Genomic DNA, 27781 nt, shown 5'->3' on the forward strand with positions numbered 1-27781 from the left:
ATTCCAGTTCGTCTGTTTGTTCACTACATTGCTTGTCCTTTTTGTCAAGGCGTGCGCACGCGCGGCAGCCTGAAAGGGAGAATCTCCCTACTCTAGAGTCGCGATTTCGAAAGAGAAAGGAAAAGAGAGGAGAAAAGAGAGAGAGAGAGAAAAGAGAGAGAGAGAGAAAAGAGAGAGAGAGAGAGAGATGGAACCTTTGCCCGTTTTTTTGACGACACATGACAGTGCGCGAGGGATGGCACCCTAAGAGATCCTCAGAGCGAATCTTCTTACTCAACAACGGCGTCTGGAACAAGGACCATGGTAAAGGTCAGATGGGGCCAGACTTCTCCCAGACGCAAGTCCTAGCATGATGATCGAGGCTCTGATTGTGACCTATCGGGCAAGTGGACTCGTCAGTGACTGTCCGTCGCTGCCACTTGGCGCCACACACGGCCTAAGATTGACCCGTCTGAGTCCAGGCCGCTAGCAGCACCACGACGACCGCTGCGATGGTCTTCTCTCTTCTTCTCAGGCATCTTGCTTTATGTCTTGCTCCTTGCTCAAGCCTGGGTCTCGCAGACGCAGCTCTCTGCAACACCCAGACATGCTCTTGGTAAGAAGTGAGACAAGATCTGACCTTTGGTACCATAATACAGTGCTGTGCAGTACTGTACAGTACGTACAGTACATCTTGACGTCTCTGCTCTACTGCTACGTCTCTTTGGCTGATAGTCGGCATGCAAGCATTGGCAATGTAGGATCGTGAGAACAAGGCTCCTGATTAGTCGTTCGGAACCGATCCTTGGCAGTCCAACACAGCTGAATTTCTAGAACGTTTTCTCCACGGAGACCCAAAAAGATACCCAGAATACGTACCAGGCACAGGTCTTCAACAATTTTTAAAAACAAGTGAGACGCGGGATGCGCTGTGGAGTGGCTTTTCGGTGGTCTTAGCCGCTATTTGTCATTTTGTTTATTTTCCGCTCCTGGGTCTAGGTCCTGCGCGCTTTCTGACGATCGTTGATCGTTCTTTCGGCGAGAGCCACAGGACGTCATACATTGCCCCCCAGACTGACGAGATCCAGAGTCGCTGCTTGGGCCGCGAAGATACATTAAAGTCTGTAATACCGACGCGAGTGACGACCCCCGGCACCAGAAGAGAGAGAGAGAAGTTCTGATGGAGAAAGGAGGTGCACATGCGCTCTCTCCGCCACCATCTGCAGTGTTGCTCCGCATAATAGAATCGGAGTTTAGTGAGACATCTGCTCTGGCCACGGGAATGCATGTAGTGGTACGGCCATGGGACCGGCCTGCTGAGCAAGACATCGGTGCAGGCCACGGGAGTGCGCGATACGATCAAGACCGTGAGACAAGCCACGATGGATGGAGATGGAGGCCTTCTTGGAAGCCATCAATATCATCATCATTAAACGCTCGTCGCTGTATAAAAACAGTAGCAGCGAGCCTCCTTTCCCTTTCGGCAAGTCCTTGAGGAAGACGTTTCCATTTTTTTCTTTATTTTCTTCTTGTCTTCCACCAACTTACCTCTACACCAAGCAACCATGCAAATCCGTGCTCTCGTCTCCCTCGTCGCCCTCAGCTTGACTCTCGTCTCGGCACGACCTCATGTCGTCGAGCGCGATGCCGCCAACCGTCCTGCGTACGTCAACGCAGACGGCACCCTCGACATCGTCGGTCTCGTCGCTGCTTCGCGAATCACCCCGACCAACCTTCCCCCAAGCTACCCCACCAACCAGACGATCTCCACGAGCGATACCGATGCTGCAGTCGTCCAGCAGGCTCAGCAACAGCAGTCTTCGACATCTGTCTCCAAGCGTGGCTCCAGCAGCGGCGGCTGCCCAAAGACGCTCAACGTGCCCAGCACATTTGGTAACCTTCTGGTGCCCCAGGGCCTGACTGCCAAGACCTTTACGGCATGGCCTTACTTCTCCTACACCGCCAAGCAAGGAAACGATACAATCTCATCTGGCAAATACACGCAAGTGTACGAGAACCTGCAGGGAACCTACTCCAACCCTGGTGCCAACTCGTACTTGGGCATGTCCACGCACTGGTGCTACAAGCCAGAGACGTGTGCGGCCAAGTGCGATGCTCTCAAGGGCTGCATGTCCTTTGATGTGAGCTTGTTCCTGCCTCAAGTGGAGTGTAGGAGGACATGATCGGCTCACCGCTTGCGTATCCGAACAGATCTACTACGAGCGTGACCCTGTCGTTGACCCGACTGTCAGCAGCACCTGCTCCGATCCACTTTCGATCACCAACCTCGTCTGCGCCTACTACGGCACCCCCATCAGCTCGGACCTGGCCACCAACACTGTGAGTTGTTGTGGCAAAAAAGAAAAGCGGGAAAGAAGTCCGTCGACTGACCCAACTTTGTGCACTCCAGGGCTCCACCCTTGGAAACTTCCAGGTGGTCAAGGCGGGAGTGGATGGCTACCAGCTGACGAAGTACACGCCACCTGCTATCGCAGGATTCAAGGGTGCCACGCGCCCTGGCCTTGTCGACAACCGTGTCGCCACCGGCCAGGGCCAGCTCCTCAGCCCGGCCTACGCCAACTACAACACCTACTCCATCATGTACACGGTGAGCCGCTTGACTCGAGTGAAAGAAAATTCGTCTCAGTACGCTGACATTTCTTTTGCCTCTTCCAGTCTGTCCTGACGCAGAACGCCTACTTCGACCCCATCTTCTGCAAGAACGTGGCTGACACTGTGTCGGGCTCTGTGAGTGAATCTTGCCGTCGATCAATAGAACCACGTCACTCACCCTTGCCCTTCCTCGTTACAGAAGTCCTTCAGCACGTGGCCCCTGACTGTCGGCGGCGACCCCAACTCGACGCCCTTCGCAGGTGCCGGCGGTCGCTACCTGGGCCAGGGCTGCATTATCTACTCGGTCAGTGGCTTCCCCGCGGCCACGTTCAACGATGTGGGCCAGTACGGCCACGACTCGGTCACTGGAAACGACCATGCCTTCTACACCCACGCGCCCAACTTCCACTACGACTCGGTTGCTTCTTCGTAAATAGGCCCTGCTGGCATTGTCCCCTCGCTTTCTGGTTTGTGTTGTCACTGTACTCTCTGTGGGTTTACCGGGAATATGATTTTGTCTCTTCTTTCTGCTGGTCGCTTCGCACCTCTTGCGGTCTTTGATGAGTTAACTGCCCGTTCCTTTGCCGATGATTTCTGACTGCGCGCCAAGTTTGCGGTTCACTTTTTCGAATTAGGCTAAATGAAGTTCGGTTCGCGTCTGTTCTGAACTTCACAAAAACACGTCGCGACTTTTTCAGCAGACACCATCGAGCGCGCAGGTCGACGACAGGGAGGGTTGACATATGGGACACCGTGATGAAATGTCAGCAATATTACCTTCTTTACACAACTTTAGACACACTAGTCCTCATGGTACATGCGCTGGACATCGACAAAGGCTCCTAACCTCACAGAATAGCATTATTGAGGTCGCAAACACAAAATTAATCACAGTCCTCTGACCATCCCGGCACTCGAGATGCTCTCTCTCATGACAGTCAACCGTTCAATCATCGAATAACAAGAATAAAGAGAAGAGAGTCCATAGCAGCCGAGGTTCTCAAACCTTTAGCTAGTGGGGCACTGGCCGCCCAGGCAGTAGCCGTTCGAATTAGTCTAGTCACAGGCACTCGTCAGTGCACCGCCATCCATCACAGCGACTCCGAAGACATGCTCACAATGTAACTGGGGTCGTTTTGACCTCCCACATTGTTTGTAGTAGTTGCCGGGTCAGGGCAGGCCTTGTAGAGGGCACACGTAAGCTTGCTTGGGTCGTACTTGGCCTGGGCGCTGGGCGGCAGATCAGAGGGCGTCTCGCCGTCGGGATACCTGTAAGAGGTGGCCACCCGGGGGTCAGCTACAGTCTGTATAACACAGAAAGAGGCCTGATACCTGCCTATCATTGTAGCTGTTGACAAAAACGCAGGAGTTCGTCTGGTCGCAGAGCTCGAGGCACTGCTCGACGGTGTCGGCGAGACCGTAGGTGAGGTAGTTGTCGTTGTCGACGGTGGCGGCGCCGACGGTCTGGCCCGCGTAGACGCCCGAGGTGGGGATGGTGGTGTAGTTGGTGAAGAGCGTCTGGTAGGTGTCGCCGTTGGCATCAGTAGTGCAGATGGGCTGGGCGGCGCCTCCGTCGGTGACGGTCGTCGTGGTCGTCACGATAGCCGTCGTAGTCGTGGGCACCGTCGTGGTAGCCGTCGTGGTGGCCGTAACGGTGACGGTGGCGAAGCCGGTGCTGCACGACTTGGTCGTCCTGGTCTTCGTGTGCGGGCCCCAGGGCACCCATGTGGTGGGGGGCTTGCATCCCTTGGGGACCGTTCCGGGGTTGTTGCCGCCATTGCAGACGGCGCCACCCTTCCTGCCGAGCCGGTCACACTTGGCGGAGTCACCGCCGTCCCAAGTGGGCAGCTTGGATCCCCACTTGTTGGACTTGCCGACGCACCATCCGGGCGACGAGGTGCGCTCCCAGGGCTTGCCGCTGGCACCGTAGTTGGCCTTGTCGCAGAGGTAACGCTTCTGTAGCGAGCGCGAGTCCATCTCATTGGCATCGCTTGGCATGGCCGAAGAGAGGCCCGCAGCGACGACGACGACGGTGGCAGCAAGCGAGGTAAACTTCATTTTGAGAGGGGGCAGTCGCTGTGTGTGTAAGGCCGTGTGAGGGAGAGGAGAGGTCTGCAAGGATGCGAAAGACGAGGTATACCCTCACAGAGGCATTGGTCTTTATAGCTCTAGAGGACCGCGGTAACTAGTCTCGATCTTCATACAGATGCTACCGCCAGTGCTCGTTCCATCGGAAGAACAGAAGAACTCGTCGCTGACGAGGCAATTACCGAACGCAAGGTGATATTATGGCCAGGCCCATGATGCACGAGTAAGGAACCATAGAAGGCGAGGAGAGGACGGAGCTGCTTTGGCTCGTCTCAAGCTCACCTTCACAGGCACATGAGATTTCAAGATCTGCATCAGTCTGTACACAGCACACACGGAGCAAATCGAGGTGCGTTTGTGGTCGAGATTACCGCCTGGCGAGTGCCTCCTTGTGGCTTCAATGGGTGCGTAACGGAGGTTTAGCAACTGGCCTGGAACTAATGAAATGCGAAGAGCACAAGTCTCTCCGGAGAAGGCAGCTTCGTCAACTCCGCAAGAGTCGAAGAGCCACACGAAGGAAGGATCCGCTGTAGAATGTCCACCTGCATATATTTGTGGCTCGACTTTCCCCTGCTTCTCCGAGGTCTATCTACCACTATTAAATCAACTTCATTTCCTGACTGTAATGGCAAGTCGAGGGGGGTGCTTATCAGTCAAGCAGATGAGTCCCAGTAATTCGGTCAGAATCGAATCGAGAAACATAATTTTAAAAGTAGCTCAGCAAACCAAAGAATGCGAAGTTTCCAGAGCTTTGTTTCCCGAGACAGAAGTGAGACAGGGCAAGGGAAAAATCTGCATCACCCAGATCGCGCTTGGTAGTAGTCGATCTCCCGTGCGGACTTTACTTTTCAGTAAGCAGGAACATTTCTTCTTTACTGTAAACTTAGATAATAAAGGGATGGGGCCTGGCCTCCCGCCTTTTCCTTCCCGTCGGCAGCACTAACAATGTTCCTACAGAAGCACAATAAGAAACAAACAAAGCTGACTAATCAAACTGCAGCTAGCGTCAACAGCACCGGAGATTACAGCACGGTTTTCGACGATTTTGGGCCATGTGGTCAGTCCTTTCGCAATGTCCGGTAGTCAACTTTGCCAGGACCTGAGAGACGCCGTTGACGCCATCCCAGTCGTGGGACCCGCCATAGGTTGATCGCATGGCTCTCAAAGAGAATCATTCAGAGGCCCTAATCAAGAGGCGCATCATAAGGAAAGGAGCTGCCTCTTCTCGAGATAGGCGCAGCAAAGTTACACGCACCCGTCCTGATCATAGATGCCCCTTCATCAGATCCGATCCTTGCTCGCACGGAGAAGTCTGTGCATGCTCTTACGAGGCGACAGGCTGCCCTGATCATCAGACTTGGAAAAATGGAAGAAGACGAAGTTGACAACGAGATGAAAAAAGAATGAATAAGATTGTAACAAGCAAGAGGGTGTGACGAAGACAAAAAAGGAAAAAGAGTAGAAGCAAGAAGAGAAATGAATGGAGCAGATTTTATCACAATGACAAGAAACCCAACGTGGCAGACTCAGGGGGAGATGAGGAAAGCCGAGAGAGAATAGCAGAGAGTGGTTCCTTTAGACGGAAGCGAACTTCCGGCTGTGGAGTAAAAAAAGGAGTCGACCATTTAGATGCGTTCGAGCGTGATGTCGTCGAGGTAGAAGTACGACGGGTCCTGACGCTGGTAGAAAACGAGGGTGTTGGATGCCGTAGCCGTCACGGGAATGACGATCTGGCGGTAAGCAGTTGCAGACCAGTCCGTGTGCCGGTAGACCTCCTGTCCGTTCCACACGACCCGGAACGAGGATTGGGCAGGGTCCCTGGCGGCGGGGTTGAAGAACCAAACCTTGAGGTTGTAGCTGCCGGGGCTCGTGGTGATGGGGCCGTTGTAGGTGATGGTACCTTCTCCTCCGACAGTGCCGCAGTAGGCAGACTTCAGGCCGGTATGAGGGTAAACATTCTGGACGCCGAGGGCGCCGCCATTGAAGCTCCAGTAAGGGCAGGTCTGGTAGTCTGTGCAGTCTTCGAATCCTGCATCAAGGATCACACCAGTGTTGTGGTCGTTCTTGGAGTAAAACACCGAGGGTTGGAAGGAGTACCACTTGCCATCGGTGCCCCACTGGCCCGCGTTGTTGCCCTGGTCCTGTCCGATGACAGTAGTGTAAAGGAGGCACTGGGTGGCTGCGAAGTTGCCGTCGGCGAGAATCTCAGCAGCATCGAAGCCAGCCTAAGGAAATTTACAGAGAGGGTAAGCAAAATGTTGGAGAATATACGAAACTAGGAGGAAGCTTTACTCACGCAGTTGCTAGAGCCATCGCACCTTGCGGCGCAAACCTCGGGCGAGTAGCCGATCGCGCCGGCATTCTCGTTGGGGTTGTAGACCTCGAGGAGGTACTGGGCCGTGTCGCCGTTGCTCGTCGTTCCACCGGGGTAGGTTGTGCCAGAGTAGCCGCTGATGTCGCGGTAGATGTCGTCGCGGACGTAGCCGTTGGCGGCGGCAATGGCCGTCTGGAAGTAGTCGCCCTTGGTCTGGCCAAACTCGTTGATCATGTCCTTGGTGATGGTGGAACCGAAGACGGCGCAGCTGAACGTGGTCACGCTGGGAGGGTTGTTGCACTGGCTGAGGTCAACAGTGTCCATGTCGACGTACGTGTCGCGGGACATGAAGACACTGAAAGCCTGGCAGTTGTAGTAGTCGCACGCGCCCTTGCAGCTATTAACGTCGTAGCTGCTCAGGGGAATGATGGCCTGGGTGATCGAGGAGCTGTCACCCTTGGGGATACCATCAGCGCCGACGTAGACCCTGCTGAAGCCGGCGGGGGCGCCGGCATTCTGAGCATAGACCTGGGAGAGCCAGCTGTTTCCCTTGAAGTTTTCGGCCGTGTCAGGCGTCAGGACGGGTCCTGGGCTCGAACCGGAGCTGGGGCATGCAGCTGCGTCCCAGTGGGGCTCTACATCACGCTTCTCCCGCTTCTCCTGAAAAAACCCCCGGCGAGAGGGAGTGGCAGTCTGGGTAGCCGCCGTCTCAGGGGCGTCAGAAGAGGCGCTGGCGGCGACAGACGAGGAAACGTCAGGAGCGACAGCCGTAGCCGTTGGCACGATCGGGACAACGACGGGCGTAACGGCAGTGTCCTGGAGCAGAGCGGCATAGTCCACAACTCCGTTGTCGCCAACGTAGGCAACACTGGGAACGGTGCCGGTGGGCAGTGCCTTGTCCCGCTTGACAGGCGTGCCCGAGACGACCAGGGCGGCCGCAGCCAGCATGGTGGCAAGCTGAGCGAACTTAGGGCTCAGCATCGTTGCTGGAAGTGTCGGATAGGATGAAGAGGAGGAGGAGGTTGAGAGAGGTAGAGAGAAGTAGTTCAAGAGAACTCGAAATGATGAGGAGGTGAGGCTTGTCGATCTCGAAGATGAGAAAAGTGCCCGTTTAAGTATCACTTGCTCGAGCAGCTGAACGCTCCGGTCGGGCTGTTCTCTGTTATCGTAGTCCTCCCGTCGCTGTGCTTGCCCTGTCGGATTGGGCCTAGACTAGACGTGGACTCTGCGCTTATCCGATGCCTTGTATGCCTACCCCTATGCTCAAGCTTCCATCAGCCACTCTGAGAGGCAAGACTACCAAGCGCGGACATCGGTGTGACATCGTCGCCGTCTGGAATCCATGTTCCCGTGTCGGCCATTCCTGTTGAACCCGCTTGACTGGACGCATTGCTGCTGGTGTTGTTGTACGCACGGTGCCCCGGTCCATGTATGTCAACCTAGGGGCAGATGCAACGCTCCCGTCAAGATGCAAGGCCATAGTAAGCCACAAGCACCTGTCTTACATGTCGGAAACACAGCAACGTGCTTGCTTCCCCACGCTCTTGCTTTTGCTGCAAGCCACCTACGTGGGAAAGGGTTTGGTAAGATGATCGTCACATCGGAGATACAATGGGGAAGCCACAGGATGTGCTCGGGCCCGCACGGAGCGAAGAGCTGCTTGGCAGCCCCAAGAGTCTAGCCACACCAAAGAAGCTGGACGAATGGAAGGCAGAGCATGGCACGGGATCAGGCTCACCCGCCCCAGTGTCGTCATCTTCCTGCTAAGGTTGACGTTTATTGACGAGAAGTGGATTGTTGTAATGAACACGGGAAGGATTTATTAGAAACAAGGCCCTTCAATATAAATACTTGACATCTGTGTCAGTTTCATATTAAGAATAGGTAGCGAAATCGGTTCCTGAATCGAAGCGGGTATGCGCGCCAAGAGAGCAAGCGAGGTAACATTCGAGCCTTTCTTGCTGTTTGACTCATTTTCATGGTCAGCTCAACTCAGCACCCGCGGGTCTACATCTGGTGCCAGGAACGCGGGCAAATCGGGTAGAGGAGGGCCTATGAGCGACCGAGATACGGGTTGGCCGCAGTAGAAAAGAGGACCGACGGTCCCGAGCCGGACAAAATACTTGCAAGCTCGCCGATTGGGGCATACCGGTGACGCTTGCCTCCTTACCATGCCCTTATCATCATTTGGCTCACCGGATGCAGGCCATGACACGAGAGCGCACTTGGGGAAGTCTAGACCCTGGATCACTCGCTCACAACATCTTCAGGCACAAAGACCCGACGCGTTGAATCTTGTCAAGCTCCGATGGACCCGACATCCCTTCCCGCGGTGGCTTCTGCACGGGACGACCCATCAGGCGCCTTTCCTTCTTTTGGAAAGCTGCAAGCACCAAGAGAGAAATCATAGACAGACTGCCGAGGTGCCTCCCCTTCTTGACTATCCAAATTTGTATAGAGTTACACTCGCACGTTCTGTTGCAACGAGACAATCGATCACGCACCATCGTGCCACAGTCCAGAGGTGCAGACAATGAATAGAGAGAGAGTGTGTACAAGGTTCGGTTTCGGTGACAGTTATACAAGGCCCCGCAAGGAAAGAAATGTACGAAAAGCAGAAGATAAGGAAAGTGATTGCTGAGTTTGGTAAAAGAGTGTATACTATCAGACTGAGAAGGTGCCCTTTTCGACAAAAACGGCATTGTTGCTGTATCTGACCGTCCCTGCATGGCCGAGGTCGCTCGTGGACTCCAGTCGGGCCGCGGGAGGCCGGCTGAGACGGGCAGCAATGCGGGTTGTGTCGTAGGTTTCTTTGATCTTCTCTCCCGCCGCGTAGAAAAAGCTCCTGGTGTTTTTCTTGACCACCGTTTTGGCTTCTCCAATCTGGGGGAGGTACTGGTGGAGCATTCCCGGATCCAAAATAAGCGGGAAGAGAATACTGCCAAAGAAGAACAACTTTAAGTTTTAGCGCCGAAGCCGGCCAGACGGGCCTGAGAAATCGAAAAAAAAGAAACTCACTGCAGAAGCAGAAGAAGCAGTGGCGGCACCAGCGCGTTAAAGCCTTGGATCCTCCACTTGATGCTGAACAGGGGCGAAGCCGAGATAGCGATCCCAGCGAGGAAAGTGGCGCAGACGGCGTACACGGTCCAGAACCGCCTAAACACTTGGGTGATGCTCGACTCGGTGAAGTCCTTGTTGGTCGTCGTCCAGGACATGTTAAAGCTGAACATGTGCGAGCAAAGGGCGGTGAGAATGTGGTAGGAGAGACCCGAGAAGAAGACGGCCGACGCTGGCAAGTGGGAGATGCAATCTTTGAAGGCACCCCAGAGCGTCTGATGGCCACAGCGAGCGCGTGCGATGACCAGACCGGGTCCACCACAGAGGGTAAAAATGAGGGAGACAGTAACCCAGACGTCGAAGTTGGGCAGGAAGGATGGGTCGAGCCAAGGGTAGAAGAGGCCTTGGACAGCGAACATGGCCATCGTCAAGGGGAACGAGACACCGAGTGCGTAGTAGGTCGACATGTAGGACATTGTCGAGATCTTGTATGCCGTCGGCACATTACTGAAGAGGAAGCTTCGGAACAGCTTGCTCAGTGGGCCTCTTGTGAGCCAGTAGCGAAGCGGGTTGAAAACAATCTCCGAGCAACCGTAGGCGTACTTTTGGTACCTCGTCACCTCATCCTCAGGGTTGAAGGAAACACCTTCTGTGAAACCTTCGTCCGAGTAGGTGGCCCATCGCACGATGTAACCCTTGAGCTGCATCTTGAGCGCCATTTCGAAGTCCTCGGAAACGTGATGTGGTGAGAAGATGCACCTCTCGCCGTCGCTATCAATGGTGGCGACTTGCTGCATAGCCTTCCACCTGAGGAACACATTGTGACCCATCAGAGGTGCCATGGCGCCATTTGCGCAGTTCCACGAGATGCTGTTTGCGACAATCTGGACGTCAGTCCCCTGCAGCATTACGAGACTGCTTGACCCCTCATGCTCACCTGAAGTTGATGCATGCCGACGTAAAGTAGCCAATGAACCGTTCGAAGTAGTGGTTGCGGACGTACATGACACCGGAGCAGTGTTGCAATGCGCCCACTTCGGGACTCCGCTCCATCTCGGCTGCCGCCTCAGCCAGACAGTCGGCTTTCATTCTCGTGTCAGAATCGATAAGGAGGATGTAGTCGCCCATGCGAATGTTGCCCGAGGCCCATGCTTGTCCCTGTGTCTCCTCCACCGCTTGGTCGAAGGCAATCTGATAGGAAGACTCTTCATCCCACTCTGAAGCATTCGAACGGTTCCTGGCCTCCTCAAGTAGCTCTTCAATGCGCAGCGAAAGATTGTATGTGAAATTAAGGCTGAGGAGGGGTGAGACAGACAGCAAGGGCAATAAGTACGAGTGGTTCCCTGCTATCATCACAACGTTTCAATACTCACTTTGATGCCTTCTTGAAACGGCCCTTGCGGATGTATTCGTCACCGTGGCGCGGCCTTGCAACCCAGCCAGCTTCGATGGAGTCATAATAATGAACGCGCTCTTCGGCCTCTTCCCTTGACAGAAGCCGCATACCATCCTCAGATACCACGATGTTGGCCACGCCACCCATCGCGCGGTACGTTCTGACAGCGGTGAGGGCGCTTTCGAGACTGGGCCTGAGGACGGAGTTGAGGCCTTCCTTGTAACATGGCATGTGGATTGTGAAGCTGGGGAGCGGATGGTCGGCCGGCAGCGGCTCGCTTGCGACGCCCGAATAGTACAAGCTGTTTTCGTGCATCTGCTTGATCGGGAAGAAGACTTGCGAGATGAACGAGATCAAGTTGTCCCAAAGAAATTGCGAGATGATCATGAAGAACGGTACGACGGCGAGCATTGCCATCCGCAAATAGTTGCCATCGACCAGTGTCTCGACGACAACTTTGGTGACGAAGCCAGAGACCATGAAGATGTTGAGGCCCACCGAGAGACCAGTCGAGAGCGGTGCGAGGTAGTTGACTCTGCGCCCTTCTTGAAGAATCTTCTCGCCGGTTTCTGGGTCTGCGGTCACGACAGGAGGTGGGAGCTTGACCTTGGTGCCCATCGTCGCCTCTACGATGCTCAGGTCCTCATTTGACCTGTTGTGAGCCTCAATTGGTGCCCAGGGAGCTTCAAGGTTGGGAGAGTGTGACAAGGAAGGGGGTGTCCTGGGGCTCCCGCGGCTGCTGGGGAAGCGAAAGGAGGAGCTAGGTGAAGAGAGGTCCGGCGAGCTCTCGAGGTTGTTGGAAGCCGCCAAGTGCCGGAACGCCCTCGACTCGATCCCCCGAGCTGCAGTCTTGACCAGATCCAAAGGTTGGAGTAGTCCCAATGCTCTTTGGTTGCGGACCATAAACCTCGTCATGCCTCTCTCGACATTGTTGACGGCGTCTACGACGTCCTCAAAAATTGGTATCGCGTCCAGTTTGCGCTTGCTCAAGGGCAAAAGCTTGCAGTCATCCTGCACAGTGCTCAGCAACAGGTCGTAGAGCGACGTCGAGGTGATGACGAGGCACTACAGGGAGGGTCAAGGTCAAAGAGTTATGGTCAGAATCAGCTCTCTTCTCTCCTTGATGAGAAGAGTTTTCTGCCTTCTCACCTCTGCACCTGTCCGTTCGAGCAACGCTCGCCACTGTTGCAGGCTGTCGGCATTTCTCTCGGGTTCGTAGGACAGCGTTCTGTCGTCCTGTGCCTGTTGCTGATCCCGAAAGGGATCGTCGCCTTCGCCGTCGACTTCACGGTCATTGTGGAGCAGAACAATGCCCGACGTGCTGTTCTGGCCGAGCCATCCTTCCTTGACACCGCTGGAGTAGATCGCGCGTAGGCGTTGCGAGGAAGCCATCTCGGCGCTCGAAAGGGCGAGGAGGAGATTGGTGAGGGGGAGAAATGTTTGAGGAGCCGAGCAGAAAGAAGTTTGCCTCTCAAAGAAGGAGGTCCTACGGTTATAAGGTTCACGTTTGATCTCTGAACAACACCCTCGGGAAGCGAAGGAGGCCCAGAGAGAGATTGTGAGAAGCCACTACTAGATACGTAAGTAGTTGTGATTGGCATTCGGGGATGCAAATCCCTCTCAACACGCAGCAATACAGCGAGAAACAAGCGGATAAGCCTCTGGCCGACACCCAGAAACCATTGATCAAGACGCAAGCGCGACGGGTTCGCGGTCTTACAATGATATCGGCCAAGCCACCAACCGAGAACCGATCTGGAACATGGGAGAATGCATGTCAGCTCGAGGAAAACTATCCTGCGACAGTCCCGGTCGGTCCCACGACGTTGTCCCCTGTCAGTCCCCTGATGGTTGCCTGTAGCGGACTTGAATTCGCGTGGCTGGCTTTCGTTCTGCATGTAAAGATTTAGAATTGCGATTCTTTACAGAGCAAAGAAGTTTGTTTATTTTCTGCACATCTCGGGAAGACAGCGCGCGTCTAGCTAGTATTTTCGGTTCCGTTGCTAGAACGTGCCAAAGTGAAACTGTATTGTTTCCGAAGCCTAGAACTCCAGCTGCAAAATTGCACCCAGATTGCTTCCCGAAAGCAGTATCCGAGACTGCAGCAATATCCCGTCCTTGTGGCGTCCTCGTGCTTATCTGGCCCTTGCTCCTTCGTGGCTCTTTCCCGTCTTGCTTCGGGAACGCAGTTTCATCGGTCGGCCCGTCGTAGTACTGGGCGGCGTGAGACGAGAAGTGTAGCAGAGGCCGGGTGTGTGTAGTTGTGTAAAGGAGCAAGAGAGAGAGAGATTGTTCACGACAATAAAGATAAGCGGCCAGCAGAGGTCATAACAACCAGGGCTGACCCCAAAGAGACGACAGGACTTCCCTCCCCCTTCCTCGCCTCCTACGACACGCGCAACACACACATCCGCCACCAAAGCACAATACCTCCTTTTGCTAAAATGACCCGACTCTTTTCGCGCAAGGGCAAGGGTGAGCGCGAGCCTACCGCCAGCGCACAGCCAGAGGAGAAAAGGGTACTGGAGAAGCCCGCAATCGTGTTCAAGGCGTACCACACATCTATGCTGCGTTCCCGAATGATCTCGCCGAGCTGGACACCTCCCAACCTGTTCAGCGGCAGCAAACGTGGAAAGCGCGTCGCCCGCTTCGATCTCTTGGTCCTTTTCCTCGGTGTCTTTGTGGGCATTTTGGGAATGGGCGCCGTGCTCGGCCTTGGCATCTATGACTGGTTCAAGAACAAACACAACTACTGCCTCGTCCTCGACGAGAACTTCGACGGGCCGCTCAACACCGACCTCTGGAAGCACGACGTTCAGGTCGGCGGCTTCGGAACAGGAGAATTCGAGTGGACGACGACTTCGCCCAACAACAGCTTCACAAAGGACGGCTTTCTCCACATCGTGCCCACCCTAACTGCAGACGTCATCGGCGAGGCCGCCATGCTGAATGGCTACACGGTCAATCTCACTGATTCCAAGACGTGCACGGCGGAGCCGGTGCCGTGGGTCGACCGCTCTCAGAGCCTCGATCTTGCCGAGCAGGCAATCGGGAACGCCGACACAAACTGCCAGATCCGCAGCAACAGCACCATCGGGACGATCATTCCTCCCGTTCAGAGCGCACGCCTGACGACCAACGGCACCTTTTCCATGAAGTACGGTCGCGTCGAGGTGCGCGCCAAGATGCCCACTGGTGACTGGCTGTGGCCCGCCGTGTGGATGATGCCTCGCGACAGTGTCTACGGCATCTGGCCCCGCAGCGGTGAAATCGACATCTTCGAGAGCAAGGGCAACATGCCCACGTCGCGTTCCCAACTCCTGGCAAACACAAGTGCGTAAATCGCGCCTCGTCCTCAATCGAAGCTTAGAGCTTGTGCAGAAGACTGACCCTTTCCCAACCTTCCAATCATCAGTGAACAGCGCCCTTCACTTTGGTACAGAGTCAGCCGACGATCAGTTTGCCAAGTTCCGTGGAGGTGAGTCAATTCTTCGTCATACGGCCCGGCTAGAGCATCCTCATCTCACCCAATGATATTACCTTGCCTTCATTCTAGTCGCGACACTCTGGCGTAATTTCTGGAACCAAGGCTTCCACACTTTCGGTCTCGAGTGGGACGAGCAGGGAATCTGGACCTGGCGCGAGTCGCGGGCAAAGAAAGTCCTCATCACAAAGTTCAATGAGCCCTTCATCAACAAGATGCCTCTCGTTCAAGCGGCGGCCGGTAACTACATCCCAGGGGCAAACCCATGGAGCATCAGTAACTCGTCGGCGGCTCCCTTTGACCAGGAGTTCTTCCTGATTCTCAACGTCGCCGTCGGAGGCACAAACGGCTTCTTTGCCGATGTTGGCCAACCGTGGAGCAACAGCGACTCGACGGCTCGGAGGACGTTCTGGAACCAGAAGGAGAGCTGGCTTCCTTCGTGGGGCGACGAGACGCAGCGAGCGATGCAAGTCGATTACGTCAAGGCTTGGAAGCAATGTTGATAAGCTACCTTTTCATCCTTAGACGGCCAAGGCCACTTTTTCATTCCTTGTTGTTTTCTTGAGCCTCTTGTACCTAGCACACTTCTCTTCTCTGACACAATGGGATTCTCTCGTCACGATGATTCTTTCGGGTTACCATAAGTCTCAGCGTGACCTCGAACAAATACTGTTGATGGTACAGTACATTCATGTTATGAAGGACATTGCTAAATGTCACGAGAGCAGACACACGGCCTCAAAAAGCATCGGCTCTTAGCTCAATATTCTACACTCTACTCACTACCAAATTCCGGAGTCGAGATGAGGAAGACGGAGGGTAAGAAGCTCATTTCATGCGTAAGAGTAGGTTCTATTGTATTGTACACTATTGAAGGAGTAGGAAACCGCAACCAGACAAAACAATCAGCAACGCTGCCACATCTTGATGTAATCAAGTTTGAGGCTCCTCTCTTTCTTGTCCTCCGACCAGGTTGGGAGCCAGGTCTGGTCCCTGAGCTTCCAGAAGGTGCCCGCTGCATTCGGTTCAGCGTTGGACCAGATTGGGTCGTTATGCAGGAAGTAGCCACCCGTGCCGCCAACAGCCAGATTGACGATGAGGAAGAAGCGCTGGTCGAAGGGGGCGTTGGTGTTGTTGGAGATGGTCCACGGGTCCGCGCCAGGGATGAGGACACCGTGCTCGTCGTACTGCGGCTTGATGAGGGCGCTGAAGGGCTTCTTGAACTTGGCATCCATGATCCTTCGGTTGGGCGTTCCCTCCCACGTCCAGATACCGTGCTCGCTCCATTCCATGCCAAAAGTGTGGAACTCTTCGTTGAACCAGTTGCGCCACAAGTTTCGATACTTGAGGAACTTGTTGACCAGGTTTGTTGTTTTGTCGAAGCCGACGTGCAATGTGCTCGACGCTTTTGTAGTACCGCACGGGTCAGCCAGCGAAAGGAAGGAGGATGAGGGAAAGACACTACTCACCGGCATTGCAGTTGTTGTCGTCGCGGAACTTTGGTGCATTGCCCTTTGCCTCGAAGATGTCAATCTCGCCGCTGCGGGGCCAGTCGCCATAGACGTTGTCCTCGGGCATCATCCACACTGCAGGCCAGAGGTAGTCTCCCTTGGGAATTTTGATGCGGAATTCGACTTTTCCGTACCTGATGCTTGCTGTTCCGTTTGTGTTGAGACGTGCACTCTGGATCGGCGGAATTACGGTTCCCAATGTCGCGTTGCTTTTTGCCACGCAGTTGGTGTGGGTACTGTTGATGGCCACTTGCATAGGCACCTTCTTGTCGATCTTCGTCCACTTTGACTCCGGGGTAGTACAGGTGCCATCGGCAGTCAAGTTGACGGTGTACCCGTCAATGACGTTGGCCTGACCGATCACGTCCGAAGTCAATGTTGGGGTGATGTAGAGATACCCATCTTCGGTCTGCAAGGACATGGGATGGCCTCCACCAGATCAGACTCCTCTCCTTCTCTTTCCAAGAGACAGACCAGAAACTCACATAAGAGTTGTTGGACGATGACGTGGTCCATTCGAACTCGCCGTTTCCGAAGCCTCCGACCGAGACCTCGTGATTCCAGAGCGAAGTGTTGAGCGGCCCATCGAAGTTGTCTTCAAAAACAAGGCAGTAGTTGGCTTGCGAACTGAAATGGTCGTAGATTGACAAGCCCATCCGAATGAGTCCAAGAGCCAAGCCGCTGAAGATGCCCAAGAGGACCATCAGGTAGCTCTTGCGGAGCGACCTCTTGCCATCTTTGCTTCGGGTCCACTGGAGCGTCGGCTCGGCTTCGTCGGCAGCGAGCTTCGTGGATCGGAATTGGCCAGCGCCGGTGGCTGGACGCTGACGAAGCTGTTGCATATGCTCCATTGTTACGGCGCGATGCACGTTACTTCCCTTGCGCTGATCTTGTCAAGTGAAAGAGAAACGGTCAAAGTTGTGGTGGTGTATTGACGGAGGGGTGTCCGGTGCAAGTGCGTGTCGAGAGAGCCACGCACGCTACTTTTATCAGAAGCGCTACTTTTATCAGAAGACTGTCGTGACAAGAGAAATCGACTTTGGGTTTGTGTGGCTTGACAGCGCGAACCAGTTGGCCATAAAAGCAAGGCAGAGATACGACCGAGCTGTTGTTCGAGCGTACAGTACATGCGCCTCTGCAGGAAGAGTCTCACGAACAGTGTTAGCAATATCGGGTTCGGGATGTCCCGTACATTTCGTTTGCTTAGCTGAAACACGGGCCAAGGGAAGGATTGCCATGGTCTGGACCACCGCCATTGCAACTGGTCATCGCTCACTTTCGGCCTCTGCCAACCCGACTGACCAAGGATCGACGTTCTCTAATACTAGAACGTAAGCGGAGTAGCAAATGTAAAACTGTTCCAGAGAGCGGGATCACTTCTTCAGAGAACTACAGCACAGTACAATGCGGGTCTTTAATTCAATTATAGCTAGAATCAGTTTGAAGGGTGAGCAAAATTTGTTCAAGCAGATGCCGTAGCAAAAGTCAACGATAACAGATGCACAGCTATGTGCAGGCGGGAACTCGGGAGGTGTGTGAAAATAATTAAGAGGGACCGAATCTGGGTGGCAGGGCAACGAAGCTTGCTCCGTTTGTTTGTCAAGATTGCAGCTAGCTCGTCCCGCTCCCGCATCTCCGAAAATAAGCACTGTACAGTACAGGATTGTAGAAAGGGAAGCTTGGTCTAAAATGAGTAATACAACCACGCGAAGATAAGAAGAGCTCTGAAATTTTTGGGTGTATGCGTGGCTTTTAATGAATTTTGGGCCCGGTTGCCCGACAAGGAGCGGGAGCATGGAAGTGTGGCTTCGCCGATTGCAAGGCCGCGAAGACTGGAACCACACCTAGGCTCTCACAGGCCTCAATGTATCTCCAAGAGAGCAAGTTTATCTTAGTTGGCACGTTGAGGCGAGAGGCAGGATAAGCCACGGGAAGGGGCTGTCGATACTACGCTGCGTCCATGTTAAGTTAAAAGGTCTTCCTCGAATGCGAGAAACCAGGCCCTCGCTCCCCTTTTCTTTCTTTAGGTCCTCCTCCTTCGCCATCGCAAGCACCACAACACCCCTCAAGGCCGGCTTGCACCTTTCTCCATGACATATTCGGGCCCTTCGGAAGAAGGCCTTCACTCTGTTCCCCCGAGCATTCACGGCGAAGGGGCTCTCAACAGCGCCATGATCTTTACCAACCCCACCTCATCTTCGTCCATTTCGTCATGCGCCAACGGTACAGACTCGTCAATGGCCATGCCGAAGGTGGCTCCCGCCTTCCAACGGGAAGCTGCCAGGCTGTTGGTTCAGCACATCTATCGCACCGGACTCCGTCAAGAGTGGCTTCAGGAAGACGAGGAGGCCGAGGCAGTCGTCATGCGCCTGACCGATGGCGCTAAAGAGACGCTCGTCTACCCTCCCAACCGGGGCTACAGCGGGCTTTCTGCCACCCTCGAGGAGCTCGAAGCTAGTGTGAGCAGAATTTGTCACTGGAAAGTCACTGGATAAAGACGCTGACGCGCGCTCCTCGTATCCTATTCTCTCAAGGTCGCCATCGTCAGCAAGCCATCGAGTGTTGGCATGCTCCTCCGTCGGTTTCCCCTGGAGAAGAGCATCGCTCTTGAAACGGGAGAGCAGATCCCTATCGTCTTTGACCTGTCGGAGGCTTCGTGCCTGATGCTGCATTCGGGCTGTTTCCTCCTGAGAAACGCCGACGTTGCAGTATCATACGGCGGGCCGACAGAGGCCATGAAGCTCGCCCAGCAGCTCGACACCGCCTTGGTCAGCGTGCTCTTCCGGTCCTCAATGGCATCGCTGCCCACATCTCGCTTCGCAGAACAACAGAACACACCTCCCAGGAGTCAGCACATCCACCACCAGCATCAACACAGCCAGCAGAGCCACCAGACGAGCATGTCGCGCGTCCAGTCGCAGTCTGTTCAACACTCGCGTACACCGTCAGTCAAAGAGGTCGCCTTCCGCAAGCAAGACGACTTCAAGCCTGATGCTCAGCAGCTCCAGTGGCTCGATTCACTTCCCCGGACCGAGAAGAGCAAGGAAGTGGAACTGGAAGAGCTGGCCGATGAGGAGAAAGAAGAGGCTGAAAAGCTGCGGGCCAACGAGCCGGCAGCCGTCGTTTTGGAGGACACCGAGACGGGAGAGACGATCCTCGAAGAAGGAAGGACCACATTCTACACCTCTTCGATGCTCAGCGGTCTGGCCTTGGCCATCAACATGGTCATCATGTCTCTCTTTGCACGAGACATTGTCCTCAACACCTTGGCGGACTTCAACTACATGCGCCTCGTTCTCCTTGTCGCAACCCTTCCTCGCTTCTTCGTCTCCCAGTTCTTCTGCGAGCACGTCATTCTGATCATTGCCCAGGTCTGCTTCCCAATCTCTCAGGTGGGCACATCTCTGGCAGTGGGCGAAAGAGGGAAAACATGAAGCTGACCGATACGCACTTCCCTTTTTTACCCCAGATGCACCGCAACTCTCTGTTCTACAGCAGCCAAAAGAGCAAGCCTCTGCCAGCGGACCACGCCCTGCCCCACTTCACCATCCACATGCCCTGCTACAAAGAAGGTCTTCAGACCGTCCTGGGACCCAGTCTGAACAGCGTTCGCGATGCCGTCGAGGCTTACCGTCAAAGGGGAGGCACGGCCAACATCGTCATCTCCGAAGATGGTCTCCGTCTCCTCGATCAGAGCGACGCAGAGGAGAGGATCCGGTTCTACAACGCCATGGGATGCAGCTGGGTCGCCCGTCCTGCCAACGGTGCAAACGGATACGAGCGCAGGGGTCGCTTCAAGAAGGCTTCCAACCTCAACTACACGTACACCTTGTCCCTCGAAGTTGAGACAGCGATGGCCCAAATCTTCGAGCAGAACCCAAGCTTGGATGTGTCGCAGGTCTACTCGCAGGCTTTGGAACAGGTTCTGGCAAGTCACAACGGTGACGCTTGGGCCAGCGGCGACATTCGCATGGGAGACTACGTCCTGCTCATTGACTCGGACACCCGTGTGCCCGCCGACTGCCTCATCGATGCAGCCAACGAGATGGAGCGTTCCCCCGATGTCGCCGCGCTGCAGCACTGCTCCGGCGTTACCTTTGTGCAGCACCACTACTTTGAGCGCCTCATGGGCTACTTCGTCGGTGTCTTCACCAACTTCAGCATCTCCTGGGTTTGCGCAAACGGCGGCACGGCGCCGCTCATGGGTCACAACGTCTTTTTGCGCTGGACCGCGCTGCAGCAGTGCCAAGGCAAGGTCGACGACCAGGGTGAGCGATCCATCTTCTCCTCCAAGCACGTTTCCGAAGACTACGAACTCGCCATGAGGCTCCAGATGGCCGGCTACTGCGTTCGCTGGGCCACCTACTCGAACCAAGAGTTCAAAGAAGGTGTCTCGCTGAACCCCGACGACGAAAAGGCGCGCTGGCAGAAATACGCCTTCGGCGCATGCGAGATCGTTTTCAACCCCTTCTACAAGTGGTTCATGGGCCCCATTGCACCCCTCTTCTGGCGCTTCCTCTTCAGCCGAAAGGTCCACGCTTCGTCCAAGGCTTCTGCTCTCTCCTACCTCTCGTCGTACTTTGCCATCGCCGTCTCCCTCCCCATTACCATCGGCATGACGGTGGCACAGGGACTCTTCTGGCCGACCCTGGACTCGTCCTTCAAGCCCGTGTTCGACACCTGGATTGCCGTCGTCGTCGTCTTCAACTTCGCTGGTGCCCTCGGTCTCATCTTCTGCCGCGCCCGGAGTGGCCACAAGGGCTTCTTCAGCTCCGCCTGGGACGGTCTCCAGCATCTCCCCGCCATCATCGTCTTCTTCTCCGGCATCGCCTACCACGTCTCGTGCTCCGTCCTCGCCTACTTCTTCTCTGTCAACATGACCTGGGGCGCCACCAGCAAGGACTACCAGCAGACTTCGATCGGCCAGGTCATCCGTCGCTTCTGGCATTGCTACCTGGTCATGGGCGTGCTTCTCGTTGCCATTTCCATCGGCATGAGCCCGCTGCTTCCAATGACGTGGCGCATTGAAGGCTTCACAGTCCTCTTCCCACTCTTCCTGGCCATCGTCATGCACTTCCTCTTCCCCATCCTTCTCGACCCCGGTATTCTCCACAAGTTCATGCCACGCTACTACGCCAAGCCGGCCCAGGCGCAGAAGATGGCCGTCAGCCAGGACTTCTTCTACGCTGCCAACGGCGCTGCCGTCGGCTCGAAGAAGAGCAGCTCGCGACTCTACGCAGAGAGCTCCACCTTTGGCGGAAGCCACTCATCGCCTTCCTCGGTCATCGGTGCCACACCGCTGGATCCTTACTCGCCCGCCCATGGTGCGGCGACGCCCTACAGCATCTCTTCTCCGCGAACGCCAGCGGCAGGGCTCGAGTCGGAAGTGCCATGGTTGCCAAAGATGCCGAGCAACTCTTACTTTACCGCCACGCCAGGCTGGAGAAACACAGCGTCAACCGCGACGTCTTCGAAGCTGATGCACTCGACTTATTAGAGCTTTTGCATCTTCTTTTTCTCTCTCTACATTCATTACACCTTGCCTGTCTATTTTTGCCTCTCATTGCCTTTCTTTTTCCTCTTGGGCTTTTCTTTGTTTACTACTAGTCATTGGTCACACAGACAAACACATTCTCTCAGACACACAATAGATGTTCAATAACATACCGAGCCGTGAGCAGTCTTTGGACATCACTTTTACTCGCATTCGTTTCCAACGACTTGGCTCGTTCGGCTGATTTAATTGATTAGAGAACCTCCAGCATTTTTTCATTTTTTTTGGCGAACAAGTTTCGCATACCGTTCTCTGAACAAGAGCCATACGTTATCTTTACGCTCTCTGGGCAAAGCCGCCATGGCCACGGGAAGATTGTGACAACCGGAGCAAGTTGCAGCAGCGATAGCCCTGACCCTCCCGAGCGATTCGCAATGAGCAGACCGAACTTTGGCCGGAGAAACGTCTCTCAGGCACAGATAGATTTCGAGGTGCTTTTCCACGTTTCCCACGATGTGCTGGCTCTCAAGTCAAGTAATCCAGGCCTTTGGTCTTGGCGCGCTGTGACTCCCGGTCTGTGCGTCCCGCCACTACTGCATCTCGCCGGACTTTACATCTATGCGTCTGGGTGCAACCCCCTTCTAGCGCGTCCCGGAATGCAACATCTGTTTGTCAACACCCAAAAAAAAATGTATGTCTCGGGAAGGAGAAGGAACGTGCATATGATCTGCAGACGGTCTAGAAACTACCATACAAGCACCCAGGATTGGGTCTCACCCAAAAATTCGTCGCGGGGAGAAAAGTTTGACAGGGAAGAGAAAAAGTCGACGGCGGGAAGCGGCAGTCAATCTTTAATCGGGACGCTAGCCACAGCAGTAGAAAAAGGCTTTCCCTCTCTGACACAAATACAATTAGGGCTGTCAAATTTTGATATCACTTGAAAGCCACAAATTGTAAGCGCACGCTGTAATGCGAACCCTTGATTATCGATAGGTGGTGGTGCAATTAATGTTGTACAAGTTTGTGTGTTTGGATGGGAGGAGTGGTCGACGCAGTCACACCCTGGACAAATGCGAAGACGGACGTCGTGGTAAACCGTCCGCCGTCGAATCGATGCAGGAGGTGCTCGAGAGTGGGAGGAGGAAGCTTGCCAATTTGCATAAGCGCTTGCGGGAAGACGTGATCGAATTGTGTGGCCTGACCCTGCTTGAGTAGGCTGACGATGATGATGTGGTCCTGCGGTGCAGTTTGCTGGTGCTGTACTTGGCTGAAAAGCGCACCTCCTCCGCCCAAGTGAGCCTGGACGGAGTAGTAGTCGTACGTGCCGTTTCGTAGCCGGAGACGGACGTTAATGGCTCGTGGAAAGGACGTATGAGGCACGGGTTGGAGAAGCATCAGCGGATGTTGCCTCGAACCTCTGCTCCTAGACATCGGTCCTGCCGATGACGGGCTCATGGGTGTCGACGGAGGGAGGAGGTCGAGACAGATGCGGGCCAGAACAGACGACTCGCCAGCATGAACAATGTCATAGAGAGACGTAATAGCTTCTGGTACAAAACCGAGAAGGGTACGACACTCTTCGCTCACCAAGTGGCATCGCATGTCCCCATCACAGATGACCGTGATGATGGGCATCTCACACTCGACACTGGGTTCGGATCTCGTGTCTAATGGTCTCATCGCCTCGTTTGGTCGGGGCACCGACGATTGCGTCGGAAGGGACCAGGAAGAAGGCGAGGACGAGTACGATGGACGACTCAGATGTTCAACACCAGGCCAGCTGCTGTGAGGTGCGTGTCTGATATGCGGAAGGTGTTGAGTTGGACTAAGTATGCTGCTCGTTGACGGTATCATGTGCTCGACTCTGCCGGCTCTCGAAGAAGAAGGGAAAGAGCCCTGTTGGTAGTCGCGTTCTTCTCCCTGACCCATCGTCCACGCCCGTTTTCGCCTCTTCTGCCGAACCGCTTTGCTCTCCTCCCTGCAAATTTCGTCGCTAGTCAGCCCACTTCATTCTTGTTGATCGAAAATGGAGGTTAATGGTACTCGCTCGCTAATTTGCTCAAAGATGCAGTGCGCTCCAGACTTCTTGCATCTTGTGCATGATGGACGGGTACTGTCGCACCTCACTTTGCGCATCCTACACTCTCTGCACGCCATGACGGATCTCCGTCTTCTGGATGGTTAGTCAGCCAATACTGGTGTTAAAGGACCCATTGCGACCAGCAAACACACCTAGCAGGCGAAGAAGACTTGGAGCGATCTTCCGCTTCGCCAGACCACTGTGAGTGGTTAGACCAACCGCTTTCGCTACTGTCGCCTCGGACATGTTGTGAAGGATGTGCTGGCGGTTGCTGCTTCATTCTCATCAGTGGGCTTGGCGAGGTGCGCTGCAAAGGCTTCTGATTCGAAGGAAGTGACGTCGCAAGCATCCTTTCCTCTTTTTCGCCTCCAATCAAAGATCTCGACGACGTAGAGAAGGACAAAGAGGGCGATGGAGACCAGGGGTGGTACGCGCTGGCATTCCGCTGTTGCGGAGAGGGCTGGAAACGTATCGGTTGCATGGATCTGGGGCGCGAAATGGAAAAGTTGCAAGTGAGAGTGTGCGAATCTCGTTCATATAATGTCTTATCCTCATCCACTCGCTGTTGTTTACTTCTTGCCAAAAAGGGTACATAGTTTGGATCAATCTGCGAAAATGAGACTTGTCCCCGGGATGAAGAGACGATGGAGGAAAATCTGAGATGGGAATCGGTTTAGGTGGCTTGATTTCGTGTGAGGGTCACGCTGCAGTGCTCGATCAGACGCGGGAGTGTATCAGGCGAAATGTCCCGTAATTGAGTTGAGAACGTCCCGGACACAGCAGCAAGACGGAACAATATTTCTTTTTTTCTCCAGACGTCGAGCTGTTGTCGGTGGCGGGGGACCGTGTCTGTCAACGTGTGTCGCCGCACCCAGAAAGAGGTCCAACGCCATTCCCGAAGCAAATACAAATAGAAGTAAACAGAATAGAAGACGTTTTTTTTTGGTTCCTAATACTAATTTGTTTCTGCACCCGAATGCTTTCTTTCAATTGAAAAACTAACTCGTCAAGGTCGAGGCCAGGCCAGGCCACTTCTTTTCGGTCCCTCTCCGACCGCGGCGGGAATGCAGCTTTGCATGGTGCTCCTCGGTGTGTCGGTCGCTAGACTGACCTCTCGTCCGTTCGCGTTTGAGCACAGATAAGGGTGACTCCGGGCTAGGGTATATCCATTGCAAAACTAGGAAGGCACACGTGCGGAGAAGAAGGTGGCAGCGATATTTAGGGCCTGACGGGAGGACAGCAGCGGAAGATGAGCCAGGAGACTCTCTTTGGTCGTGTGAGGCCCAGAATCACGATTCCGCGCTCTCCTCGACTCACAGGTCAGATTTTCCCTTCCACAAGCTATGCAATACCATAGCAACCGCACGCTTACCCCTTCTCCGGAGGACAAATCTTGATGCTTGCAGGTACAGCGACGAATGTCTCAGAAGAACTCCTGTGGAAGAACGCCACAAATATCAATCGTGTGATGCCTATCAAGATGTGTCCCGAACTTGAGTTGGGCTTTAATCAAGGCTTATAGTGCGCTCCATGGACAAAGTCTTTCAGGGACCGAGGACGCTTTGTCGCGCGAACTGCCCATACCAACCGCAAGCGATTCCTGGACACTCGTGATCCATGTATCGCAGCACACACGCTCTCTGAGAGAACGCGGTGCTATGTTTCTGCCGTGAAACAGGACCGGTGCGAAGGGCGATTCTCAAAGCTGAGAATGGACAACATGCCCTTTGCAAGGCCGAAGCATTCCGACGACCTGTGAACTTGGGACTCCCCGAGAAAAGCTTGCGGGAAAGAAATTGTGGCGAGACCGACGGACATGCGTGCGAAAGCCACGAAAAGAAACGGAGTGTTAATCCTAGGTTCTCTAAAGCTTTTCCCACATCGGGTCCGCAAGACTTGGCAGAGTCTCAATCCACTTGAAAAGGTCTGTGGACGAACGTCTTCCAGCCGCTGGCATCTTATCAGTTCCCATGTATTGTACTGTACAGTACAGTGTTACTAGGCCCTGACCTGTGGACAATCCCATGTATTGTACTGTACAGTACAGTGTTACTAGGCCCTGACCTGTGGACAAGTGACAGTTTTGCGTGAGATTGATTGGTGGCAGAAGGCGTTTTGGCGCACGAATAGATGGTTTCGTCGTCGTGACGACATGCTCTTGGGTGGATTGAGCCCGAGAGACACCTCCTCGGTCCTTGGCTACGAGCCAGCCACAGGAAGCAAGGAGTCTATCTTTTCGGTGCAGAGAAGAATGCAAGCGCAGATGTAGTAATGCCAATGCAAACCGGAAAGAAGCAGAACATCGAGGTGCGTTTTTGAAGGCCTGAATCCTTTCGGCCGACGCCCGGTAGCCCGAGCCCTCGATCCACTCGACTCCTGCAACCTCGAGGGTACATGCTCATTTCTCAATCGAGAAGTCGCTTCCTGAAGTTACCGTGATGAAGGGTGCCGACGGCTAAATTGGCCCCGCAGGCTGCTGGAAAAGGGATCACCAGAAGTCCCAGATTCAGCTGGGGCCGCACCATTCCTGGTCGAGGCTAGAATTGACGCTCGAACAATTCCGCCTTTCATCGTATTGCCGATCACGCCTGCCAGCGACACGTCCGCCCCTTTCAATGGCTTTCAGAGAACATAGTCGTTTACGATGAGTGCCCGGCACTCGCTCTTAGAACCGCGCCTATCGACACCCTCAATCTCACCTTGCGTTTCTAGTGCATGTCGATTGCCTTCTTAACGATGTCATGTCCTTATTACGCCCTCCAGGAGAGCAAAACTTCCATTTCGTTCTTCTTCTGAGCAGAGTCTCAGAAAACCGATGCTATATTTCAACCATGCGAGAGAAGCACAAGGCGTCTACTGCTTGCCGCGGACAAATTGGCCGACGACGTTGGCAAAGTGCTTGCCCTGGCCCTTTGCCACGGTCTTGTCCTGCTCCGTGGGCCGCAGGCTGCCGTCGCCCGAGGTGACGGATCCGGCGCCGTAGGCCGACGAGCCCTGGATCTTCTGCACCTCCTGCAGCTCGGGGAACTGGTAGCCGATGGGCACAAACTGGTGGTAGGGAGATAGATGTGGTCAGTAAAACATAGACTAAAGACTTGAACCGAAATGGAGAACACTCACGTTGATGCCATGGTGCACAAACCAGGGAATCGTCGTGAGGGCCGTCGTCTCGAGACCACCGTGCTGCGAGGCGGTGCTGGTGATGACGGAGCCGAACTTGCCGACGAGGGCGCCCGTGGCCCACAGGCCGCCGGTCTGGTCGAAGAAGGCGCTCACCTGGGCCGGGGCGCGGCCGTACCGGGTGGGGAAGGCGAGGATGAAGCCGTCAAACTCCTTGAGGTCGTCGGGCTTGATCACGGGAAGCCTTTTTGGAAAGCGAAGGGGTTCAGCCTTTCCGATGCAACTCGGTCCGCTCTCACGCCGGGAAGCAGCAAACTCACGCATCGGTGGCAGCCTTGTGGGCGTGCATCTTGGTCAGCACCTCGCTGGGCAGCGTCTCGGCAACCTGTCGACGCCAATGTCAGCGCGAGTCTGCTTTCCGCTTCTTACATGCCGGCGCACTCACCTGGAACTGCTTGACCTCGGCACCAGCGGCCTTGGCACCCTCGATGGCATCGTTGGCCAGCTCGGCGACGTGGCCGTAGAGCGACCAGGTGATAACGGCGATCTTTGCGGACATTTTAGAGATCTGAGATTCGAGCGAGGCGGATTGGAGAGGTTGGGAGGAGAGGAGCGTGTACTGTTGCAACTGCCGGTTCTTATAGG

At 54.7% G+C, this 27781-nt stretch overlaps 10 protein-coding genes across 10 annotated transcripts; 4 read left to right on the top strand and 6 right to left on the bottom strand.

Annotated features, from left to right (window-relative positions):
• Window positions 1-1526: 1526 nt before the first annotated feature.
• On the top strand, window positions 1527-3025 carry FA10DRAFT_304004 (hypothetical protein; the record flags this gene model as incomplete). Its single annotated transcript, XM_025525304.1, has 5 exons — window positions 1527-2120; window positions 2191-2319; window positions 2390-2587; window positions 2656-2727; window positions 2792-3025. The coding sequence occupies exons 1-5, from the start codon at window positions 1545-1547 to the stop codon at window positions 3023-3025; spliced, it is 1209 nt and encodes a 402-aa protein (XP_025375129.1). The 5' UTR covers window positions 1527-1544.
• Window positions 3026-3485: 460 nt separating this feature from the next.
• On the bottom strand, window positions 3486-4713 carry FA10DRAFT_255628 (hypothetical protein). The gene is made up of 3 exons (XM_025519774.1): window positions 3929-4713; window positions 3711-3861; window positions 3486-3648 (listed from the first exon to the last, which is right to left on the bottom strand). Exons 1-3 carry the CDS (start codon window positions 4648-4650, stop codon window positions 3601-3603), a joined length of 921 nt encoding a protein of 306 aa, XP_025375130.1. The 5' UTR covers window positions 4651-4713; the 3' UTR covers window positions 3486-3600.
• Window positions 4714-6743: 2030 nt separating this feature from the next.
• Window positions 6744-7855, bottom strand: FA10DRAFT_222310 (hypothetical protein; the record flags this gene model as incomplete). The annotated part of the gene is made up of 2 exons (XM_025518558.1): window positions 6744-6905; window positions 6977-7855. Coding segments are annotated over 2 exons (1041 nt in total), but the record flags the coding sequence as incomplete, so codon positions are not given.
• Window positions 7856-8156: 301 nt separating this feature from the next.
• Window positions 8157-8769, top strand: FA10DRAFT_180852 (hypothetical protein). Its single transcript, XM_025518294.1, has one exon. It carries the CDS (start codon window positions 8337-8339, stop codon window positions 8673-8675), a length of 339 nt encoding a protein of 112 aa, XP_025375132.1. The 5' UTR covers window positions 8157-8336; the 3' UTR covers window positions 8676-8769.
• An 889-nt stretch (window positions 8770-9658) lies between these two features.
• Window positions 9659-12065, bottom strand: FA10DRAFT_296806 (hypothetical protein; the record flags this gene model as incomplete). The annotated part of the gene is made up of 4 exons (XM_025524503.1): window positions 9659-9932; window positions 10013-10921; window positions 10989-11345; window positions 11425-12065. 4 exons carry the CDS (start codon window positions 12063-12065, stop codon window positions 9659-9661), a joined length of 2181 nt encoding a protein of 726 aa, XP_025375133.1.
• Window positions 12066-14026: 1961 nt separating this feature from the next.
• FA10DRAFT_273122 (concanavalin A-like lectin/glucanase) lies at window positions 14027-15434 on the top strand (the record flags this gene model as incomplete). Its single annotated transcript, XM_025523156.1, has 3 exons — window positions 14027-14780; window positions 14863-14925; window positions 15004-15434. 3 exons carry the CDS (start codon window positions 14027-14029, stop codon window positions 15432-15434), a joined length of 1248 nt encoding a protein of 415 aa, XP_025375134.1.
• Window positions 15435-15836: 402 nt separating this feature from the next.
• On the bottom strand, window positions 15837-17293 carry FA10DRAFT_296811 (concanavalin A-like lectin/glucanase; the record flags this gene model as incomplete). Its single annotated transcript, XM_025524504.1, has 3 exons — window positions 15837-16336; window positions 16401-16851; window positions 16928-17293. 3 exons carry the CDS (start codon window positions 17291-17293, stop codon window positions 15837-15839), a joined length of 1317 nt encoding a protein of 438 aa, XP_025375135.1.
• A 2259-nt stretch (window positions 17294-19552) lies between these two features.
• Window positions 19553-21567, top strand: FA10DRAFT_215120 (hypothetical protein; the record flags this gene model as incomplete). Its single annotated transcript, XM_025518483.1, has 2 exons — window positions 19553-19834; window positions 19912-21567. Coding segments are annotated over 2 exons (1938 nt in total), but the record flags the coding sequence as incomplete, so codon positions are not given.
• A 1374-nt stretch (window positions 21568-22941) lies between these two features.
• Window positions 22942-24262, bottom strand: FA10DRAFT_262370 (hypothetical protein; the record flags this gene model as incomplete). Its single annotated transcript, XM_025520118.1, has 4 exons — window positions 22942-23914; window positions 24059-24109; window positions 24169-24215; window positions 24248-24262. The coding sequence occupies 4 exons, from the start codon at window positions 24260-24262 to the stop codon at window positions 22942-22944; spliced, it is 1086 nt and encodes a 361-aa protein (XP_025375137.1).
• Window positions 24263-26869: 2607 nt separating this feature from the next.
• On the bottom strand, window positions 26870-27695 carry FA10DRAFT_233603 (putative 1,4-benzoquinone reductase; the record flags this gene model as incomplete). The annotated part of the gene is made up of 4 exons (XM_025518955.1): window positions 26870-27064; window positions 27137-27380; window positions 27457-27521; window positions 27582-27695. 4 exons carry the CDS (start codon window positions 27693-27695, stop codon window positions 26870-26872), a joined length of 618 nt encoding a protein of 205 aa, XP_025375138.1.
• Between the last annotated feature and the right edge of the window lie 86 nt (window positions 27696-27781).

This window comes from Acaromyces ingoldii (assembly GCF_003144295.1).
Source record: "Acaromyces ingoldii strain MCA 4198 unplaced genomic scaffold FA10scaffold_6, whole genome shotgun sequence".
NCBI lineage: Eukaryota > Fungi > Basidiomycota > Exobasidiomycetes > Exobasidiales > Cryptobasidiaceae > Acaromyces > Acaromyces ingoldii.

Bases quoted from the DNA above. Each gene is read 5' to 3' on its own strand.
- FA10DRAFT_255628 (XM_025519774.1), bottom strand. From the start codon at position 4,650: ATGAAGTTTACCTCGCTTGCTGCCACCGTCGTCGTCGTCGCTGCGGGC. The intron at 3,862-3,928 runs GCAGGTATCAGG...CACCTCTTACAG, and splicing joins GTCAACAGCTACAATGATAG to GTATCCCGACGGCGAGACGC. The intron at 3,649-3,710 runs GTGAGCATGTCT...GCCTGTGACTAG, and splicing joins AAAACGACCCCAGTTACATT to ACTAATTCGAACGGCTACTG.
- FA10DRAFT_180852 (XM_025518294.1), top strand. From the start codon at position 8,337: ATGTTCCCGTGTCGGCCATTCCTGTTGAACCCGCTTGACTGGACGCAT.